We start from the raw sequence: 16,080 nt of genomic DNA, 5'->3' as shown, positions 1-16,080 counted from the left end.
CTGAGTTAACATCTGCTGCCAATCCTCCTCTTTTTTTGCTGAGGAAGACTGGCCCTGAGCTAATACTGTGCCCATCTTCCTCTACTTTATATGTGGGATGTCTGCCACAGTGTGGCCTGACAAGTGACGCATAGGACCACACCAGAGATCCGAACTGGCGAACCCCAGGCCACCAAAGCAGACCATGTGAACTTAACCGCTGCACCACCAGCTGGCCCCAGTCAGCTTCAGCTTCTATTTCTGATAAAAAAATTCACAGAACTGATGATAGTTCAGTTCATGAGGTCAAATGAAGTTTGCTGTTGACCCAGCTGGTTTGATAAGGCATGACAGATTCAAATATTTCCACAAAGTGCTTGCTAACAGGTAATACGACAGGTAACCAGAGGCATTAACACCTTGCATTTTCACAAGCCTTGTAAATTTGTCCAGCCAAGCCCTTTTCTTTTCTTTTTTGAGGAAGATTAGCCCTGAGCTAACATCTGCTGCCGATCCTCCTCTTTTTGCTGAGGAAGACTGGCCCTGAGCTAACATCCGTGCCCATCTTCCTCTACTTCATATGTGGGACGGCAGCACAGCATGGCTTGCCAAGCGGTGCCATGTCTGCACCTGGGATCCAAACTGGCAAATCCCAGGCCACCGAAGCAGAACACGTGCACTTAACCACTGTGCCACCAGGCCAGTCCGCCCTTTTCTGATCCATACGGTTTATCACAATCATTTGCAACACATCTGTGTTAGCCAGGGTTCTCCAGGGAAACAGAACCAATTAGAGAGGGGTTTATTATAAGAACTGGCTCACGTGGTTATGGAGGCTGAGAAGTCCTATAACCTGCCCTCTGCAAGCTGGAGGCCCAGGGGAGCTGCTGGTGTAATCCACTCTGAGTCTAAAGGCCTGAGGCCTGGGGGCTGCAGGTCTAAGTCCAGGGGTCCGAAGGCTTAGGAACCAGGAGAGCTGCTGGTGTAATCCACGCTGAGTCTAAAGGCCTGAGGCCTGGGGGCTGCAGGTCTAAGTCCAGGGGTCCGAAGGCTTAGGAACCAGGAGAGCTGCTGGTGTAATCCACGCTGAGTCTAAAGGCCTGAGGCCTGGGGGCTGCAGGTCTAAGTCCAGGGGTCCGAAGGCTTAGGAACCAGGAGCTGCAACATCCGAAGACAGGAGAATCCCAGCTCAGAAAGAGAGGGCAAGAACCTACCCCTCTTCAGCCTTTCCGTCCTACTAGGGGCCTCGATGGCTTGGGCAATGCCCATCCACTGTGGGGAGGCAGACCTTTACTCAGGCCCCTGACGCAAGTGCTAATCTCTTCTAGAAACACCCTCACAGACACACCCACAAATAACATCTTACCAGCTATCCGGGCCTCCCTGAGCCTAGTCCAGCTGACACATAAAATCAACCATCACAGCATCTTAGCAGATTCCACTTCAGTTTGCACTAAATTAGTGTTTTCCCAACTTCTTTGAAAATATTCTTGGTGTACTCGGTCCACGCAGACTTCACAGAGGCTCCTCTTCAGTGACTTCACACTCACCGCCGAGGCCTCGAAGGAACAACTGAGCAGTACAGGCAGCACCTGCTGACTAACGGAGAGCCGGGGAAACAAGCCCAGACCTCTGCCTCGTCTCTGTTGGTGTTGATGTGGTGCCCCAATTGTCTTACAAAGCTTATTTCCTCCGGACACATGTCTCTGGCGCTTCAATCAAACGTGACCTCATTTCGTCACCACAGTGAGTGGCTATCCTTGCTTGGCTGATAAATAAGTTACTCGGAAACTTCGATGGTAGTCTCTTTTTCATTTATTTTTGAGAAGTTCAGTTGTGATTTAAATTTTCTACCTTTTCTGACCGTTTTCGTCCCCTGGGGCAGGGCCGACACATACTGTATTCCCTTAGCACAGCTACAGTGTCATCAGATAATAAACGATGCTTTGCCAACTCAGTCATTACAGAATGATGCAGATGCCGTTGTGCCTTCAAACTACAACATTCAAAGTTCACTCTCTCTTGTTTCCACGTGGGGGGATGTCAAGGAAACGCGACACAGGTGGCCCGCAAAGTGCAGACACACCGCGACTGTGTCAAAGGGACCGTGGTGAGCGCAGCACCCCAGATGAGCTCCGCTCCGACCATTCAGCCCCACCAGCGTCACTCAAAAGTAGCCAGAGAACATATGTAAATGCTTTAGCAAGGCTGTATGCCAATAAAGCTTTATTTATGGGCACTGAGATTTGAATTTCATGCAATTTTCATGTGTGGTAAAGTATTCTTCTTTTGATTTTTTTCTCAACCATTTAAAAATGTAAAAACCATTCTTAGCTCATGAGTCATTCAAAAACAGGCCGTGGGCCGCAGCGTGCCAATCCCTGCATGGGAGGACTCAGCACTGGTTAAGATGTCAACCCTCCCCCAGCTGATCTAGACGATGGTTTCCACACAATCCTCATCAAAATGCCACTATTTTTTTTTTATGCAGAAACCAATAAGCTAATTCTGAGCTTTATACAGGAAATCTAAGATACAAGCATAGGCTAAACAATCTGGAAAAAAAACAAAAGCCAGAGGCTTCAAACCACCTGATTTCAAAATTTACTGTAAAGTTACGGTAATCAAAACAGTTTGTATTGGCAGAAGTATAGACACGTATCAACGGAAAAGAATCAAGCCAACAAATACAACCACAGACACACGGCAAACTGATTTGACAAAGATGGTGCTCAGTGGGCAGAGGAGGCAAAATTTTAAGAAATGGTACAGGAACAACTGGACATTCGTATGCCAAAAAAAAGAGAGGGAACCTTAACTATTACCTCACACAAAAATTAACTTAAAATGGATCATAAACTTAAAAGTAAAACCCAAAACTATAAAAATTCTAGAAGAGGGGCTGGCCCTGTGGCATAGTGGTTAAGTTAAGTATGGTGCACTTCAGCAGCCCAGATTTGCGGGTTCAGATCCCAGGCACAGACCTACAGCACTCCTCAGCCATGCTGTGGTGGTGACCCCCACATAAAGTGGAGGAAAATGGGCACAGATGTTAGCTCAAGGCTAATCTTCCTCAGCAAAAAAAAAAAAAAAATTCTACAGGCAAACAGGATAAAATGTTAGTGACCTTGGGTTAAGTAGATTTTGTAGATACACAAAACGCACAGGTTATAAAAGAGAAAAATTTGCAAAACATATCTGATAAAGAACTGAAATCCAGAACATAAAATGAACTCTCACCACTCAACACTAAGTTCTGATCCAATTCTAAAAACTGGGCAAAAGATTTGTGCAGACACTTGACCAAAGATCCGTGGATGGGAAATAAAGACATGAAAAGATGCTCAACAATACTTTATCATTAGAGAAATACAAATTAAAACTCTAATGAGATGGCCCGCACACCAGCAGAATACTGTGCAAGGACAAAAACCGACAAGCTCACGGGCTGGTGGGGATACGGAGGAAGGGGAACACAGGAACGCAAAACGGTACAGTGGAAAATAATTTGACAGCTTCTCATGAAGTCATATATATACTTGCAGTTCGACCAAGCAACCTAGCTCCTGGGTATTTTTACCCACGAGAAATAAGACCGTACGTCCTCACAGAAATCGGAGCACAGGTATTTACAGCTGCTTTCCCCACAATCCCCAAACACTGGAAACCACTCGGCTATGATCTGAATGTCTGTGGCCCTCCAAAGCTCACGCTGAAGTCCTCACCCAGGTGATGGCATTAGGAGGCGGGGCCGTGGGAGGCGCCTAGGTCATGAGGGCGGAGCCCTGGAAAACAGGATTAGTGTCGTTATAAAAGGGAGCCCAGAGCGATCCCCCGCCCAGGAAGTGGGCTCTCACCAGTCACTGAATCTGCTGGAGCCTTGGTCTTGGACCTCCAGCCTCCAGACAGCGAGAAATAGGTTTCCGCTGTTTATAAGCCACCCCATCTACAGCAGCCTGAAGGGACTAAGAGAAACCCCAGTGTCCACCACTGCTGGATAAACTGTGGTACGTCCATTCAAGCAAAACGAACGAAGTCCTGACACAGGGACGAACCTCCAACGCATCACACTCAGAGACAGAAGCCAGACTGAGGCTGCGCACCCTGTGACTCCACTTATGTGGCACCTGCCAACAGGGAAAATGGGAAGAACAGAGACAAGACAGTGGTGCAGGTGAGGGAGGGGCTGACTACAAAAGGGCAAAAAGGAAACTGTGGCGTTGTGGGGATGTTCTCAGGACTGCAGCGGTTACACAACTGTGCACATAGGTCAGAGTCAAAGAACCAGGAAAGGGATTAACCGTGAAGAGTGTGTCAATACACCTGACTCTAAACTTAAAACACACAGGGCCCACCCTCATTAGCCACGGCAATTATATTCTACAGAGTCACCGCTAACACTGAGTTAGCGAGTATGGGGCCATCGCTCCTGGGGAAAGAGGGTCAGGTCCTGCCAGCCTCTGGGCATGACACTTCCATCAGCCCATCAAGACCGCCTCATTCAGTGCTTCTGTTCAGACACCTTAGTCAGTACAGATGCATCCACATCCAATTCACGGCCAGCAGCCTCCAACTCACGCTGCGGGAAGCTCGCCCGACATAGGTGTTTTCCCATGAGGCCCAGCCTGGACTTCCTGGGCTTGAGAACGCTGGCCGGCATTGCAGCACCAGGCCTGGGGCCATTTTAAACAGCAAAATCTCCAAAAGAAAGCACCAAAGTGCAGAAAATATGGTACTAAATAGACCAGGAGGACACATTTATAGTATGACATGAAACAAGAAGACACAGTGTCCCCTTGTTCCCCTCAGCTGGGGACATGTGCGTCGGGGGACTCAGTTCTCACTGCTCTGTGCATGTCCGCAAATGACCATGAAGGCACCACACGTACTGATTTGGGGTTATGAATCAACGTTGGTGGATTCGCAAATCCAGAATCTGTAATGAGTAACAAGGAAGGACTATAGGAGCACCAGGAGCGAGTGAGGCAGAGCAGTCACAGCAATGAGCGTTGGCTCGCAGGGACAGGGGCCACAAGGAACCAGGTGGGGACAAAAGGAGGCCCCATAAGAACACGCTATATCGTGGACGGCCAAGCTGCGCGGCAGTGACGCCCCCAGACTGCTGCAAATGGACCAGCTCCCTGGCCTGCCACCTGCCACGCCCCATTCATCAGAATCCCTCCAGAACCGACTCCCACCAGCTCCCGCCTTGTTCATCCACGGTGGGACGGATGAGCACCGGAGTGCAGCCACGCACAAGCTGAGCACTTTTCTCTTTTCGGATTTGGGGATGGAATCAAGAAAAACACAAGCAGGAGCCAGTAGCCCAAGCTGCACCCTCGAGCCAGCTCCAAGAGGCCAACACCCCACCAGGGCAGAGCCGGCCCGGGGAACACAGCTTTCAGCGCAGGATGCCCAGAGAAACTTGATGCATGTCCCAAATACTGCCCAGGGGTCCTGCCAGTACTTTCACCTGCCAAACCCGGGCACCTCTGCAAGCCCAGAGGCTGGCCCACCCTCAGGCTGGCATCCTCCCCCTCTGTCCTTGCCCATGGCTCCATCCCCCGACCAGGCCTCCCACCCACACACCCCACTGGGCTAGGGTACCAAGAGACAGGATGGAGACCAGACCCTGCCAGGGTGGAAGAGGCCGACGACCCAAGGGCCAGCCTCCCTGAAGGGCTGCAGCCCGTGACGGAGGCTGACGTCCTGTTGTGCAGGTGGCTGGAGGGCCAGGGCCCCCGCTGGGCACCGGGGCCCGAGTGCCACAGGTGTCCCCGGGTTCCTCTGAACATGGCTGCTGGATGAAGGGACAGAACACTCCCCTCCTCCAAAACTGTCCCCGTCAGCCCCAGAGAAGGCCCACCGCTGACTCTGACACTGACCATATGGACAGCCCTTTAGGCTCATGCTGTTTCCACAGGAGCACGTCCACCCAAGACTGACCGCACTGACCCTGGTCCCTTCATGTGGGATGTGGCCGCCCTCTCACACAGCCACAGGAAAGGTGACCCCTACATCCCCTACACTGGGCCCACAGCAGCCCAAGGAGCTCACTCTGCCTGGCGCCTACAGACGGACCCCAGGAGAGCCGCGTGGCCCCTGGACCTGCCCTGCAGAGGGCAGGGATCCCCGTGGGGACTGCCGCCCTGAGCTGCTCACACCTGAGGCGCACAGCCCTGCACCTAGGTCATCACGATTACACACACACAGAGCCCCTCGTCACCCAGAAGACTCTGGGGTCCTGAGCCCGCCGGGCCCCCTGCGTAACTACAACAGAGAGCCAGGACCCACTCGTGAGGGTGATGCTGGGGGGCTGCGAAGGGCACTCCAAGCTCCTCGGGCCGCAGGGCAGAGGACGCAGCAGAACCCAAAGGCACAGGGGGCAGGGCCAGATTATAGGGCCTCTAAGGCGCTCAGACTTGACCCTCCACACCGCGGAAGCCGCTAAGCAGTCTTAAGCAGATCCGCTCCTTAGGGGATCATCTCCTAAGGCAGGCCATGGACCACACAGCTGGGGGGACAGCCCAGAAGAGGCTCAGAGAGGTGCTGTAGAGCCCAGGAAGGCAGGCAGACACCAGGGACCTGGCTCTCACACAACACCCCCATGAGAAGGTGCAGCTCCAACCCATGTCCCACCAACAAGGAGGAATGAGGCCCCAATGGCCCCAAGAAACTAGGAAGTGTAAGAGGACCCCAGAGAGCATGTGGAGGGCAAGCGGCACCCATGGGCATCTGCCAGCTGCAGCATGGACGCAAGGGACTGGAGGCACCCAGCAGAAGGCAGGCAGGCTCCTGAGGGCATCCAAAGGGCGCAGCCCAAGGGCCACCCTCCCAGCAGGCCTGCCCACCAGGCCCTCCCCAAGGGCCACACCTTGACGCTGGCAGTTGCACCCATCAGAGACCCTCCCAGCCCAGACCCTCAGCAGCTGTGAGGACAGCATCAGCACCCCTCTTCCGTCCATGCGTGGGGCCCTTGGGAGCCCCAGGAAGCCTGTGCCCTGTGCCCATCAGCAGTGGGCCTGCCCGCTGCCTGAAGACAGGGGGTGCAGGTGGGGACAGAGAGGCATACGAGGGTCCTGGGCAGAAAAACAGGATATCTTTTAGAACATCAAATTCTTGAGAGAAGGCATGCTGGCGCACTGAAAGGTGGGTTCCTCCTAGGGAGCAACAGACCGCAGCGGGACCTGGCCCAAATCCAGGTGGGTGCACCCCAACTTCAGCTGGAGGCAGCCCGGGAAGAGGGGGACCCCACGGCCATCCTCACCCAAGCGGCCCTCGCTCCTGACCGCAGAGGCACCCACGTCCACACGTAGCTGAGCCAGCTGCTGAGCAGGACCCCGGGAAGGCCAGGCAGACACGCGGGGTTCCCGGTGGGAACGGCACCGCTCCGCCCTGTGGGCTCCGGGAGGCAGGCATTTGCTTCTTTGGACCATTTACTCCAACATCCCTGATCAACAGCTTCTTTTTTCATTAATCCAAGAGTTTAACGGCCAGATTTTTCTCTCAAAGCAACAAGGAAGGCCAAAGGCAGGCGCTGGCCCGCCTCAGCCCAGCAGACCTCTCTGGCAGGGCAACTGAGGGTGGGTGAAGGCGGTGCCCCCCGCAGCCCGGAGGCCGTCGTGGCACCCCTGCTCACAGTGGGTCCCCGGGCACCTCCTTGCCGGCCCTTCACAAGTCTGGAGTTTTCATGTGTGTGAACATCCTACCCGTCAAAGTTTAAATTAAACAAAAGAAGGAGACAGGCACTTCTGCCAACAGGACAGGATCCGTGACGTAAATGCAGGCAGCAGGGCACGAAACTGAGGGCAGGTAAGATGCTGCCCCAAAAGAGAAGGGACAGCAGGAGGGGACGCACCTTAACACCGGCAGCTGCCTAGAAGGACAGGGGTATTCCTGCCACCTTTTTAAAGTACGATTTTTAAAAAGCAAACTATTCAGGGGCTGGCCCGGTGGCACAGCAGTTAAGTTCGCACGTTCCACTTCGGCGGCCCGGGGTTCACCGGTTCGGATCTCAGGTGCAGACACGGCACCGCTTGGCAAGCCATGCTGTGGCAGGCGTCCCACATGTAAAGTAGAGGAAGATGGGCATGGATGTTAGCTCAAGGCTAATGTTCCTCAAAAAAAAAAAAACAAAAAAAATTTTAAAAAAAAAACCTATCCAAAAGAATGGGTGTTAACTTCTTGTGATGAAAGAAAAAAAAAAAAAACCTGAGAGGAGATGGTTACAGGCTGTCAATTATGAAGCCAAACGCCCCGAACAGTCACTGTGCTGCAGGGCGGCTCACAGGCACTGACTTCTGCTTTTCTGTTCTGAAACATTATTGATCATCTTTGCATTAAATGCACAGAGAGCAGAAGAATCCTGCCATGGTGCCCTCAGCCCATAGCTGGTTCTGGAAACCCACCTAGCCCCTTGACGGGACAGAACCCAGAGGAGCAGAGGTCTTGGACCCTGACCCTGTCACCCAAGTCCAGGCCCCGCCTGCCTGCCACACTGCTGACAGAAGGCCTCTGTCCACGGCCAGGTCACCTCCCTGGGGAGAACCAGGCCCTGCTCCTCCCAGGCTGACCCACTCCACCCAGCTGGTCAGCTGGCACAAAGCCACAACCACGCCTTCACCCTGCTCAGACATCCTGGCAGGGCCTTGGAACAGCCTGCCAGGTAAAATGCAGGACACCCAGATAACGCTGGGTTTCTGCTAAGAACTTTCTAGGATAAGTATATCCCACACAATATTTAGGACATACTTATGCTAAAAAACTGTTTATCCAAAATTCAGATTTAGCTAGTGTCCTGTACTTGTCCTTGCTGAAGGTGGCACCTGTGTAAAGAGCTCTGTTCGGGTGTCACCTCCCAGACTCTACTGCTCAGCACCCTGCAGGCCAGGGCAGGCTGCTTAGACCCGGCCAAGCCCCAGGTGGCAAGCGGCTCAGGGAGAGGGGGGCACACTTCCTGTGTCTGTGGCCTGAAAAACCTAGACGCCCCATCCCCAAGCAAGCAGCACCTCGGGACAGGATGCTAACCTGCCAACACACAGCCCACCATGACCACGGGCCCTGCCAGGACCCATGGGCCGGTGCCTCGGGTTTCTGTCCAAAAACCGGGTAAGTGAAGTTTCTTCTACAGGAACCGACAGGCAGCTGAGTGGAAGCCTGCAGTCACGCCTGTGAAGCACCATTCGCAAATGACCCAGAGCCCTGGAAAAGGGACTTGAGTGGACCCCCTAAGAGAGGGGATGTGCAGACTTGGGGCAGGCCAGGCCTCCCCTAGAGGAGCCCCTGCAGGACACAGAGATCCTTGTCCACACTGCGAGGAAACTAATGTATGGCAAGGTCTGGGATGGCCAGGCCCCCACTGAGTTCACAGCCAGACAGGAGGCCCAGAGAAGATGAGTTGGGGTCCAGGGGGCCCATGGCCTGGGGGGATCAGGGAGGGCTCCCTCTGGCACCAGTCTCAACAAGCAGGCACACTGCGGGTCCTGCTGGAGCCCCCAGCCCACGAGGCAGGGACTGGCAGAAGTGCCGGGGGTGGGGGGCAGTGAAGGCACAGCAACTGCCACCTTAGGGCCTCCAGCCCTCAGTGGGGTGGACGATGCCCGGGGTCCACAGCCCACCCCCCTGCCTCTCCCCACTGTCTCTCCCTCGGCTTTGCATCTCCATCCAGAAGCTGGGTGCCTCTGTTCTGGTGATCGTCCCTCACTTATTCAACATGCCACGCCAACTCACATCAGGGCCAGAAGCCGCAGCCCTGGGGATGGGAGGGTAAGACGGTGCCTGCAGAGGGGCTTCTGGCTGGGTGAAGTCAACGGGGCACAGGCATGCTGGAGGGGCAGGCAGGACGAGGGGCCCAGGGCAGGTGGGAGCCCTCCACCAGGTGAGAGAGAACTTCCGGCACAGGCAGCCCATGGGGGGCTCATGCCTGGCAGGAGAGGGGTCTGCACTGCAGAAAGGGGGTTCAGGGGGGTGCGTGCAGGGAGGGCAGCATGAGGAAGGGCGGCTGCCTCAGTTGGGGGTGGGGCAGAGGCTGAGGGACTCAGGGCTGTGGGGATGGAGGAAGGTGAGTTAGTCTCCAGGGGTTCGGGGCAGTGGGGGCCACGGGCAGCTGCGAGGGCGCCCTCCCTAGCGGTGTGCTGAGGAAGGACGTCCAGGGCTGACACTCCCCCCTCCCCCCAGGACTACCAGCTCCAAGGCTGGGAGACTAATGGGCCTCCCTCGCAAGGCCCTGCACCCATGCCTGCTCCCCACAGGGCCCTGGTGCTAAACAGCAGGCAGGCCCCATTCCTGTGACTGCCCCTGAGCACGAGGGTGCAGCAGAGAGCCCCACGGCCAGGCAGGTGCTGTGCTGACCCATTGTACAGATGTGGGTGTGCCCACTGACCTTGGGCACAAGGCTGGGCCTGGCTGGATGGAGACGCATGTCTCAGGCACTTGGAGGTCAGCTGGCCAGGGAAGGGGGTAGACTGAGGTGACTTAAGAGCAAGGCTGGCACTGTTCTTGGCCCTGACGTACTTCATTGAAGGTGGGCGAGTGAGTGTCTGGAAGCCTCAGAGAGGGTGGGCACTGCTGGAATGGGGCAGGCAGCAACAGCATCCCACCTCGCTGTGGGGGAGCCAACTGAGGACCACCTCAGAACCCAAGGAAAACCAGGGGCGCAGCCTCTCGGAGCCCCTGCCCTCCAAAGTGGGGCAAGGCCCAAAGCCAGGGGCTTCCTGGGGCCCAAGCAGGAGAAAAAGTCTGGGGAGGAAGCCCTCCAGGGCCCCAGCCAGCTCAGCAAACCCCAACCTAGGCCGGGGGCGGGAGGGGGTTGCCTGCCTCTAGCAAATCCTTGCAAAGCACCTCTCTGCTGGGGTGGGGTGATGGGAGGCCGTGAAAAGTTTAGGGGTGCCTTAGAAGCATGCTCAGGGTGACCACAGGCTGCTGAGGACCCGGCAAGGGACTCCTGCTGGGGAAAGTGCCCAAGCACACACCCCACCCAAGCGGCAGCTCTCAGGCGCCCCTGGACTCCAAAAGAGGAATGCGGCCCACACATGAGGTTCCCCATCCCCAGAGGGGAGTCCCCATCCATGGCCTGGTGGAGACTCCACACCCCAATGGTCCCTAAACTCCTGTTCCCTGGACAGCAGCCAGCACTTCCCAAGGCCATGTGCTCCTGCTTGGGGAATGGGGATCCCAACAGGCCCCAGGCTCTCCTGCCGGCCAGGCCCAAAAGGATGCTCCAGCCTGCCAGCGCTTCCCAAGCTCCTCTGCTGGGGCCCAACAGGCCACACGCTTGGCCCCCAACAGGTGGGCAGAGCCCCCGCCTCTCTGAGACCCAGCTCAGCCACTACTATCCGCTGGCCCCAGTTGGGAACAGCCCAAGGGGCCATTTCAGGTTGGGGCGAGCACGGCCAGGGCAGAGACAGTGATGGAAGAACAGGCGGCTCAGGAAAGATGGAGTGGGAAGAGTAGGAGGCAGGGGTCGGGGTGCAGAAAAAACCGGTAGGGGCTCTGGGATAGGAAGAAGGATGGCCCGGCAAGCGGGCCTGCAGTGGGGGAGGGGTGCAGAGGTGGAGGGAGGGGACCAGAAGTGGGCCGATGGGGGGGGCCGTGCGGAGAGGGAGGGGGAAGGGGGATGAGAAGAAAATGGGGGAGGCCGGGACAGGCGGACAGAGGGGACCAGGTGCGGGGATGGCGAGACCGCGGGGCGGCGGTTTGGGGACCAAGGCCTGGCGGGGAGGTGAGATGGCGGGGGGCCGGCAGATGGCGGAGATGGGGGGCCCGGTGGGTACCGGGGGGATGTTGAGGAGGGGCCGGTGGGGATGGCGGGGGCACCAGGCTCGGTGAGGACGGGGATGGCGGGGAGGGTCCGGCGGGGATGGCGGGGGGACGGGGCCGGCGGGGACGGGGATGGCGGGGCCGGGGCCGCGCGGGGCCGGGGCCGCGGCGCAGGCGGCGCATAAAGGCGGCAGCGGGTGGACGGCGGGCGGCCTTACCTCCGACCCTGTACATGTTGGCGGCCATGTCCGGAGGCCGGCGGCGGCGGGGGCCGCGGGCTGGGCCGGGCGGGGCGCGGGGCTCGGCGCGGCGGCCTGGAAAATGGAGGCGCGGGGACAGGGACGGGGACGGGGACGGGGGCGCGGGGCGGGCGGGGGCGCGGGCGGGCGGGCGGGCGGTTTAAAGGGGCCGCGCTGCTGCCGCCGCCGCCGCCGCCGCCGAGGCCGCCGAGGCCGCGCAGGGACCGAGGGCCGCGGCGCGGGCGGGAGAGGAAGAGGAGGAGCGGCCGCGGGGAGGGAGGGAGGGGCCTCGGGCGCCACCGCCCACCGCGCGGGCCGTTACCCGACCCGCCGCCGCGCGCGTCCCGCGCCCTGCGCCCTGCAGCCGGGTCCTCCCCGCGCCCCCATGGTGGTTCTCCCTGGGCGCCACTTCCAGGGTGCGCCGTCCCTGCTCCCCCTAAGCAAGTACTCCCCGAGCCCCTTCCAGGGTAAGTCCTCCCGTCGCTCCTTCCCAGGTGGGTCCTTCCCGCGCTGCCCCCCTACTCCTGGGTCCTGCCGGCATCCCCAGCGCCCCTTCCCGCGGTGGTCTTCGCTACACCCTCCACGCCTTTCCGAGTCCATTCCGGGGCCTCCCGTCCCCTCTTTCCTACACGCCCTCGCTCTGGGTGGGTCCTCCAAGTCCTCCACGGCCCTGAGGCTCAGTGGCCCAGCCCTGGCCCCATGACCCTGCCCCACACCTCTCTTCCAGGCCTGGCCTTCTCCACTCACCCCAGGTCTTTGTCCCTGCCCCTCACCGCCCAGGCCCCGTGGCTGTGCTGGGACAGTGCTGGTGCCCCCATACCACCTCCATGTGGGCAAGTTCCTGAGCTGGCACAGCCTCCTTGAACTGTGGCCTGATGAAAAGGCCACAGGAAGGGAGGTGCCTATGCCCAGAGAACACCCTCTGGAAGTCCCACCTAGACTGGGGGCCAGCAGGCCTTACTGACCTGGCCCGACCCAGTGGGGGCAGTGGGGGGTGGGTGCCCTGCCCAAAGGACAGGGAGGCTGAAGGGCCAGCCCCGGGTGGAGTGAGGCACCTGCTTCTCCTTCCTGGCCCTCAGAATTTTTATCTGTGTGTGTGCGTGTGCGTGTGTGTGTGTGTGTTGCTTAAGGTCCAAGGATTGTGGAGAGTCTGATGACCATTTGGAGCCAGCAAGACCAGTGGCCCGGGTGCCCCCAGCTGAGAAGAGCATGAAGTGGAGGGAGTGGCATCCCAGACGGAGAGAAGCAGGTGTCCCAGCCAAAGTGTGGAGCCAAGATCAACACCACTGCTGGGGGCCAAGGGAAAGGAGGTGTCGGGGGCTCCAGGTTGCTGGTCTGAGTAACGCTGTGGGTTACTGCCCTGTTGGCTCAGATCGGGCAGGCCTGTGGCTGCAGGAGGACGGTTTAGTTTGAGGGAAATCCCTGTGGGACATGGAGGGGAGCATTCAGGGCTGAGCACAGGATGCCACAGTGGTGGGGGAGGCCCCCAGGCACAGAGCCTAGAGGGAACCCCACCACCAACAGCTCCATCCAGGGGACCAGGGAGGTGGGCAGGAGCCCAGAGCGTGTGCTCGGGTGAAAGCCAGACGGGGGTCCAAGGAGGGCAGTGGGCCAAACGCTACATACTGCCGAGCAGCCCTGGCCTCCAGAAAGGGAGCTGCCCATTGGTTAGCAGCGGGGCCACCATCTTTCCCAGGAGCTGGCTGGGAAGGGCAGCCAGGGTGAGCTGAGGGGTGTGGAACCACAGTGTGACTGATGGTGGCTGGAAGGGGACAGCAGGGGCAGGAGCTCATACAGGGGAAGGGCTGATGATGTTCAGGCAGTTTCCCCCACAGGGAATGGTCTCCCTCCCTCCCCACAGGCCCCTGTCCTAACGTCGGGGCCGGCATCTCCTCATCAGGACAATGAAGCTGCAGCATAAAATCTGCTTCCACCAATAACTAACAAACTGACCAAAAAGTTAGTGAGAACTACCAAAAAATGCCTAGGCAGCTGTTAAGCATACAGAGAGCCAGAAACTTCATGCTTCATAAAGTGCCTGCTTCTGCCTCTCTCCCAGAAATAGGATGGGCTTCAACCTGAGAACATGGCACCCTGGCGAGGACTCTTGCCCTGCCCCAGCTGAAGAGAGGGGCAGGCTGAAGCATGGAGCTGTTCTCCTTCCTCCAGGGAGGGTGCAGGAGAAACGGCTTCTGGAGAGCGGGCAGTCAAGGCTGACTTTCATGGGAAGTGAGGCCACTGGGGTCCAGTGTCTCGGGGAAGCCATCTGAATTCCAAGTCTCCCGACCAGGGATAAGAATATGCCCCTCACAGAGCAGAGTGACATTTAATAAAATCTCAGGAGACACCGCAGAGCCTAGCTCCTCCAGCTGGTTTCTGAACTGCTTTCCCCCATCTCCAGACTAACCAAAAAAAGGGGGATTGCATACAGTGCCCTGCTCTTAAACCAGCTCAGAGGCAAGTCAACAGACCTCAGATAATTTGCAAAAAAGACTTACAAATTCATCCATTTAGTAGCACAGCAAATAGACATTCAGGAGAGAGTTCCTCAGTGGGAAGAGGAATGACATGTAAGAAGGCATGGCGACCACATGCACTCAACAACACGAAAAACATCGGAGGAGGCGGAGGGAGGCAGCGAGGGGCGGATGAAAACCCAGCAGAGAGGAAAGTACAGCTCAAGAAGCACACGACACCACCCAGGAGCGCTGCAGGTCGTAGGAGCTTCATAACATGAGACCCGTGATCAGAAGCTCAAACACGAGATGGCACAACAGCAGGATGAGAGCAAGACCTAGGAGCTGAGGGGACACCTTTCCCCAGAGTCACACAGCTGCTGGAGCAAGTCGGCCACAGCAGGGGCAGGATGTCCATCACCACGACCGGAAAGGCCGGACACCATCTCGGGGCAGGACCAGCCACGACCACAATCACTAATTCCTTCCACGGTTACTGCCTGAGCGCCACTTCATGCCACACTGTTGAGATGCCGAGGTCGGGGGACAAGTGCTGCCCTTGGGGGGTATGCAGTCTAGCAGGAGGAGGGGAGAGAGAATGAACAAATCATGGATGGTGATGTCACGGGCTTGGAAGACAAAATGCCGAGGCTAAGGGGACTGGGGGGTCAGAGTGAGGGGCACTGTTTGTTTAGAGAGGTTAGGACATCCGCCAAGGAGGGACCCATGCAGTCTCACGGGAGGCCAAGAGGCACAGGGGCCCCTCTTTGGGGCCGCATCCCTGGGCAGGGCCTGATGGGGCCCGTGGGGACTTTGGCTTTCCAACACTGGAGGGCTCTGAGTGGCCTGAGCCGAACTTTGTCCAAAAGCATCCCTCGGCTGTTGTGTGGTGAGGGTGAGAGAAGAGGCAGGCGATGGGAGGGCATGGAAGCTGGCATGAGGCAGAGGGGGAAAGCTCTCAGGGATGCGCCACAGAAAGTCCCTGAGCGACGGGGCCCCACGCGCGGAAGGCTTGAGCCACACTCCAGAAAGCCTGAGTGTGGTCCACACTGAGGCCTATCATACCAGAGTGACTGTACTTGAAGGATTAATGCAACTGGCGTTCAGGAAAAGCACATCACGTACAAGGACAAAAACCAGGTTGGCCCTGATTTCGCCAGCAACACTGAAATAAAGTTCTTTAAAAAGGCAAAAGCTGACCTTCAATGCAGCCAATGAGGAGAGAGTTAAACAAAGACTCTGAGTGGCGAGCTCGTGGCGGGCTTCCCTGCACGGGGGACCACTTGGGAGGTGACAGCTTGTGGAGTAAGCATGAGACACTGCTGGCACAAGGCCACAGGAGTATGTCTCCCACTCGGGCAGGGCGACGGACGTATAGGTGCCAGCTCTTCACCATTCCGAGCCAGAAGCCGAGGCCGCTGCTGAAAAAGCACACGACACCCATCTCTTAATGTTTTTGGAATTTCTAAAAAGTCTTAGGAGAATCTCTTCAACTTGGAGTGAAGAACCATTCATTAAATATCAGCAATCATGTTTTACCTTAAAATTAATGTCTTTAACTTGAAATGAGTAGCTCTCGGTTTACTCTGTATTCCCATGCCTCTCATGTCTGCCCAGACCTTCGCAAACACCTGAATAACCACCAAACA

At 57.3% G+C, this 16,080-nt stretch overlaps 1 protein-coding gene and 1 long non-coding RNA gene across 14 annotated transcripts in view; one reads left to right on the top strand and one right to left on the bottom strand.

Annotated features, from left to right (window-relative positions):
* The window catches only part of MTA1 (metastasis associated 1), a 45,986-nt gene extending 33,069 nt beyond the window's left edge, over positions 1 to 12,917 (bottom strand). For 2 of the 12 annotated variants that reach the window (XR_011532675.1, XM_070592993.1), the window contains exon 1: positions 11,955 to 12,210. Coding sequence is in view for 6 of the 12 variants with exons in the window: in XM_070592993.1 (XP_070449094.1) it covers positions 11,955 to 11,982 (28 nt within the window). In the remaining 6 variants the exon portion in view is untranslated. Of the gene's footprint in view, positions 1 to 802; positions 1,138 to 7,837; positions 7,943 to 9,006; positions 9,143 to 11,954; positions 12,288 to 12,722 lie in introns of those variants that run through there. The other 10 variants (XM_070592996.1, XM_070592999.1, XR_011532676.1 and 7 more) reach the window with 9 other exon arrangements.
* LOC139079243 (uncharacterized) lies at positions 12,259 to 15,997 on the top strand. 2 transcript variants are annotated; one of them, XR_011532679.1, is made up of 3 exons: positions 12,259 to 12,442; positions 13,106 to 13,238; positions 13,837 to 15,997. It is a non-coding gene; the product is annotated as an uncharacterized lncRNA (long non-coding RNA). The 2 variants fall into 2 exon arrangements; XR_011532678.1 differs by having other exon boundaries at positions 13,106 to 13,301; positions 14,035 to 15,997.
* Positions 15,998 to 16,080: the final 83 nt, after the last annotated feature.

The sequence above is a fragment of the Equus przewalskii genome, chromosome 25 (genome assembly GCF_037783145.1).
Source record: "Equus przewalskii isolate Varuska chromosome 25, EquPr2, whole genome shotgun sequence".
In the NCBI taxonomy this organism is placed as follows: Eukaryota; Metazoa; Chordata; class Mammalia; order Perissodactyla; family Equidae; genus Equus; species Equus przewalskii.
This window is presented reverse-complemented; position numbering and strand designations above follow the sequence as displayed.